Source organism: Perca flavescens, chromosome 22 (assembly GCF_004354835.1).
Source record: "Perca flavescens isolate YP-PL-M2 chromosome 22, PFLA_1.0, whole genome shotgun sequence".
Lineage (NCBI taxonomy): Eukaryota > Metazoa > Chordata > Actinopteri > Perciformes > Percidae > Perca > Perca flavescens.
In genome coordinates, this window is record NC_041352.1 from 25,294,176 (window position 1) to 25,300,175 (window position 6,000).

At 39.6% G+C, this 6,000-nt stretch overlaps 1 protein-coding gene across 6 annotated transcripts in view; it reads right to left on the reverse strand.

Annotated features, from left to right (window-relative positions):
- unm_hu7910 (un-named hu7910) overlaps positions 1–6,000 on the reverse strand; it is a 92,445-nt gene that overhangs the window by 72,819 nt on the left and 13,626 nt on the right. For 5 of the 6 annotated variants that reach the window (XM_028569004.1, XM_028569003.1, XM_028569000.1 and 2 more), the window contains 2 exons: positions 5,972–6,000; positions 1,570–1,638 (listed from right to left, as the gene is read on the reverse strand). The exon at positions 5,972–6,000 is cut by the window's right edge and continues 16 nt beyond it. In XM_028569004.1, the coding sequence (XP_028424805.1) occupies positions 1,570–1,638; positions 5,972–6,000 (98 nt within the window). The remainder of the gene's footprint in view (positions 1–1,569; positions 1,639–5,971) is intronic. The other variant, XM_028569001.1, reaches the window with a different exon arrangement.

Consider the following 6,000-nt stretch of genomic DNA (forward strand, 5'->3'; position numbering starts at 1 on the left):
CTAACGTTACCTGCTGTCAAGTGTAGTGTTAACTAGCTAACGGTAGGCTAACGGTAGGCTAACGTTACCTGCTGTCAAGTGTAGCGTTAACTAGCTAACGGTAGGCTAACGGTAGGCTAACTTTACCTGCTGTCAAGTGTAGCGTTAACTAGCTAACAGTAGGCTAACGGTAGGCTAACGTTACCTGCTGTCAAGTGTAGCGTTAACTAGCTAACGGTAGGCTAACGTTACCTGGTGTCAAGTGTAGTGTTAACTAGCTAACGGTAGGCTAACATTACCTGCTGTCAAGTGTAGTGTTAACTAGCTAATGATAGGCTAACGGTAGGGAAACATTACCTGCTGTCGAGTGTAGTTTTAACTAGCTAACGGTAGGCTAACGTTACCTGCTGTTGAGTGTAGTGTTAACTAGCTAACAGTATGCTAACGTTACCTGCTGTTGAGTGTAGTGTTAACTAACTAACAGTATGCTAACGTTACCTGCTGTTGAGTGTAGAGTTAACTAGCTAACAGTATGCTAACATTACCTGCTGTTGAGTATAGTGTTAACTAGCTAACGGTAGGCTTACGTTACCTGCTGTCAAGTGTAGTGTTACCGTAACTAGCGTCCCGTGCGGCGATGTTTCAGTTCCCTCTAACGTCAGTTTTTGATGCATCAGAGAGAAGCGCAGGCATTTAAGGGGCACCTAAATAAGGCACCGAAATCCGCGTTGCTATTCGGTCCATAAAGTTTGCAGGTACGATAAGAACCTTATGGGATGGGAATGATTGTTCCAGGCATTAGTCAAACCGTCCCTTCGAGGTGTCCATTGTCAGGTATTAATGGATTTACTGTCGTCCATTAATACCCGACAATGGACACTAGGGCCGTGTTCGATTGAAGAAATTCTTAGTCGACTAACACTCATTCAACTGTACCGACTAATCAATTAGTTGATTTAATCGACAGAGTTTCTCCGCAAAGAGTTGTGCTAAAAGGATTGCACATATTGAATAAAATAGCCTCCTTTGCATATTTAAACACAACATTTCAGGAAACGTGTAATAAAACAAATAACTGCCTTAATGAAAGTAATCAAAGTAGGTTTCACGGTGATATCCATCAGAATTCTTGGGTTTACCAGAGATGTGCTCGTACGTTTCTTGGAAATAAGCCATTCAGCATGAATTAAAAGGATAAAACATGACTAATGGACTAAAGAAATCTAAGTTGACTAAGACCAAAACGACCGATTAGTCGACTAATCATCTAAGAGGGAGCAGCCCTAATTGACCCCTCGTCGGGCATTAGTCCAGGCTGCTTTTACACCTCCTATAACATCAGGAGGCGCCCACTCTTTCTGTGAACATCTCCTCGAACATTGTTAATCACGCTGCAGATTTTTACTTGTAACAGGCAACGAAAACGCGAGTGATCACTCACTGCGGTAGTTTAGAGTTCACACCGCAGTAAGTCAGAAGACTGGTTACTGTTTTAAAACTGAGGCACTGGGACACAACCGTAAACCACATCAGTCAGGCTTCACACGCACAAAAACAGGAGAGAATAAATGAAAATGAAAGTGGACTTGCCGAGCAGAACTTTAGCATCTTCCACGTCAAAGTCTCCGTCTCCGTCTGTGTCGTAGGCTGTCAGTTTCCCTGAAAGAGGACGAGAGGAAGACTGAGTGACCCACACACAAACACACTAAATGGAAAGTTTTAAAGAAATAAAGGTCAACCCCTTTTGGGAAGAAGTTGTAGAACGCATAGGGAAAGAGCTAGGTTTTATTATAAAGTACAGGCCAAAAGTTTGGACACACCTTCTCATTCAATGAGTTATATTATTTATTTTCATGACTATTTACATTGTAGATTCTCACTGAAGGCATCAAAACTATGAATGAACACATATGGAATTATGTACTTAACAAAAAAGTGTGAAATAACTGAAAACATGTCTTATATTTTAGATTCTTCAAAGTAGCCACCCTTTGCTTTTTTATTAATAAGGGAACAAATTCCACTAATGAACCCTGACAAAGCACACCTGTGAAGGTAAAACCATTTCAGGTGACTACCTCATGAAGCTCATTGAGAGAACATCAAGGGTTTGCAGAGTTATCAAAAAAAGCAAAGGGTGGCTACTTTGAAGAATCTAAAATATAAGACATGTTTTCAGTTATTTCACACTTTTTTGTTAAGTACATAATTCCATATGTGTTCATTCATAGTTTTGATGCCTTCAGTGAGAATCTACAATGTAAATAGTCATGAAAATAAAATGGAAACAGATATGAATGAGAAGGTGTCTCCAAACTTTTGGCCTGTACTGTATGTAGAAATGCACAAAATGGGGTTCAAATCGAAAACAATTTTTTGGGTGGAGGATGCCCAGACCCCATGTTTTATGTCCCCCCCCCCCCTCATTTTTGAAAGTTACACTCTTGCCTGAACCAGGCTTGTACCCAAGTCTTTCAAACGTGAAGCTGATATTTTAACTTTATTTCAACCGCTGTTAGTGTGCCAGACTAATGCAGAAGGGGAAAGAAAGAGAAGCAGCTAAATTCGCCATAACTAAGAGCGTAGAACAGCGCATATTAATAGCAGCTCATAAACAGAGTGTGTCACAGTGCAGAAGTACGAACTATTCACTTGAAAACTGTGAAGTTGTAGGAAGAGGAAGGATGTGGTGGTGTTTGTAACTGTAATGCTTCACACGTCGTCGGTCATCCTTTCTGACTCATCAATCCACAAATACTCCACAAAAATCTCATTTCAGAATCTGAGTCCATAGCAGCTGCGAGGTGTCTGGACTCCGTGGCCACTAAATAACGTCACGTTACATTACCAACACGTAGGCACCCAATAAACCATCACATTATCACTAGGGGTGGGGGAAAAAAAATATGCAGTATTGCCACGAAAATATTATTTCGATATTTTTCGTGGCAATACTGTATTGATACACAGATGCCAAGTATCTCTTTTATGATGTACAGTACAGGCCAAAAGTTTGGACACACCTTCTCATTCAATGTGTTTCCTTTTTATTTTCATGACTATTTACATTGTAGATTCTCACTGAAGGCATCAAAACTATGAATGAACACATATGGAATTATGTACTTAACAAAAAAGTGTGAAATAACTGAAAACATGTCTTATATATTTTAGATTCTTCAAAGTAGCCACCCTTTGCTTTTTTTGATAACTCTGCAAACCCTTGGTGTTCTCTCAATGAGCTTCATGAGGTAGTCACCTGAAATGGTTTTACCTTCACAGGTGTGCTTTGTCAGGGTTAATTAGTGGAATTATTTCCCTTATTAATACAAAAGCAAAGGGTGGCTACTTTGAAGAATCTAAAATATAAGACATGTTTTCAGTTATTTCACACTTTTTTGTTAAGTACATAATTCCATATGTATTCATTCATAGTTTTGATGCCTTCAGTGAGAATCTACAATGTAAATAGTCATGAAACTAAAAAGGAAACACATCGAATGAGAAGGTGTGTCCAAACTTTTGGCCTGTACTGTATATGTTGGTCAGTCTGTCTGCTTGACAATCCTCATTTTGCAGCAATACAAGTGAAGTGAGATGAACAAACAGAGACATGTATCTTTTTAGATAAAACGGATGTTGACAAAGTTTTCTTTTGGGGACATCATTTGAAATTGGGAAAAATTTGGAAGTTGGAAAAAAGGTAAATACATTGCAATATATCGCAGAATATTGCAATATGTTTAAAATCGCAATAATATCGTATCGTGACATAAGTATTGGGATGATATCGTATCGTGAGGCCTCTGGTGACTCCCACCCCTAATTATTGACGACTGGTTAACAGAGCACAGCGCAAGTTATACTAGTATTCTAATGGGTAACACTTTACTTGAAGGTATCGACATAACCGTGACATGACACTGTCATGACACTGTCATGAACGTGTCATAAGCGTTATAAACAAGTCACGAACGTTTAGGACTTCTGTCATTAAGTGTAATTCGGTTTTTGTCGTGACAAGTTGACATTGTTTGGGTCGTCTTGATTATGACAAGTTGACATTAATCAAGGGGACATCACCAGAAGTCGTCTTGGTCATGACAAGTTGACATTAAATTAGTTTGGGATGTCTTTATAATGACAACTTGACATTAACCAGGTTGACATTACCAGAGGATGTCTTTGTAATGACAACTTGACATAATGTCATCTTGTCATGACCAAGACAACTCCTGGTAATGTCACTTTGATTAATGTCACTATACATTACACTACTGCACTGAGTGCAACTTGCACTTACATCTTTATTAATACTATTTAAGTAGCTGTACATTTCCCAACTTGTACATAATAATAATAACAACAACAACAATGTATACTTTATTAATTCCGCAAGGGAAATTACAATATTTTCACTCTGTTAATATTATACACATTACACACAGGCCTGAATTACAAACACATGCTCAGTACCTATATATGCACTAATGGAGAGATGTCAGAGTGAGGGGGCTGCCCATGGAAAGGCACCCTGAGCAAGAAGAGCCTCTCCAGCTACCAGTCCACCACCATACTTTTGTCTGTATGGGGACTTAAACCAGCAACCCTCCGGTTCCCAGCCCAACTCCCTACTGGCTGAGCTAATGCAGCCCCATACGTTTATAAATTCTTCTGCCGTAGCACTGAAGTTTCCCAATTTGGGGGGGTCAATAAAAGTCTGAAATCATCTAAATCATGGGAAAATAGGGTCCAGGTTGAAAGATATGAAACACAACTGTTCATGCTGCCAGTGGTGAATAGAAACCACTTTGCATGCAGTTCACAGGGTAGTTGTCAGAATCGACCCTAAATGAAACCCTGTGGCCATTTCTGTCGGTGATATGAACTAGTAACTAGTAATCTGATTTGCATGCAGCAGGCAGCACTTTCGTTATAGTTTCTAGTTGCAGCGAACACGACGATAAGAAAACCCAACGCTAAAAATTAAACAGATGATACCAATCATCTCGGCCATGCTGTAGATATAGATAGGGGGGAATTAGAGCTGGGCAATATATTGATATCGTGATAGGAGACTAGATATTGTCTTAGATTTTGGATATCGTAATATGGCTTAAGTGTCGTCTTTTCCTGGTTTTAAAGGCTGCATTACAGTAGTGATGTACTTTTCTGAACTTACCAGCGGTTCTATTATTTGCCTTTACCCACTTAGTCATTATATCCACATTACTGATGATTATTTATCAAAAATCTCATTGTGTAAATACTGTGTGAAAGCACCAATAGTCAATTACAATATCGTTGTGGTATCGATATCGAGGTATTTGGTCAAAAATATCGTGATATTTGATTTTCTCCATATCGCCCAGCTCTAGGGGGAATTATTTTAACTTAACTAATTTGGGGATGACAGTAGCTCAGTCCTTAGGGAGTTGGATTACGAACCGGGGGGTCGCTGGATCAAGTCCCCGTGTGGACCGAAGTACTGTGTGTGGACTGGTAGCTAGAGAGGTGCCAGTTCACCTCCTAGGCACTGCCAAGGTGCTCTTGAGCAACCCATTGAACCCCCAACTCTGACATCTCTCCATTTATATGATAGCATGTAATACACATGTGCCAAACTCAAATCCGGCCCCCTCGCAGATTATGACCCGGCCCTGCATATCAGTTAAGGTTCACAATACATTTTGGCCCACCTAGTTTTTGTCACTTTTTCTGACGTTTTTGGGCACTTTTTCCTGACTTCTTTAGGACTTTATTTCGACCAAACTGTACGTGAGAAGACTATATGACACGTGCAATAATACAGTCAAAGATATTTGTCGATTAAATAAAAGCCTATCAATAAAGTAAACATGTCTGGCCCTTGATGTGATTCTTATTTTCCAGTGTGGCAGGGAAAATTGTGAATTAGTTTTGGTAACAGGACGGAAGCACACAGTGTAATGCGGAGCTGTGAAAATGCAGTTTTAAAATCTTGAGACCATACCTTGTAAAACTTCAGAAAAGTTCATGCGG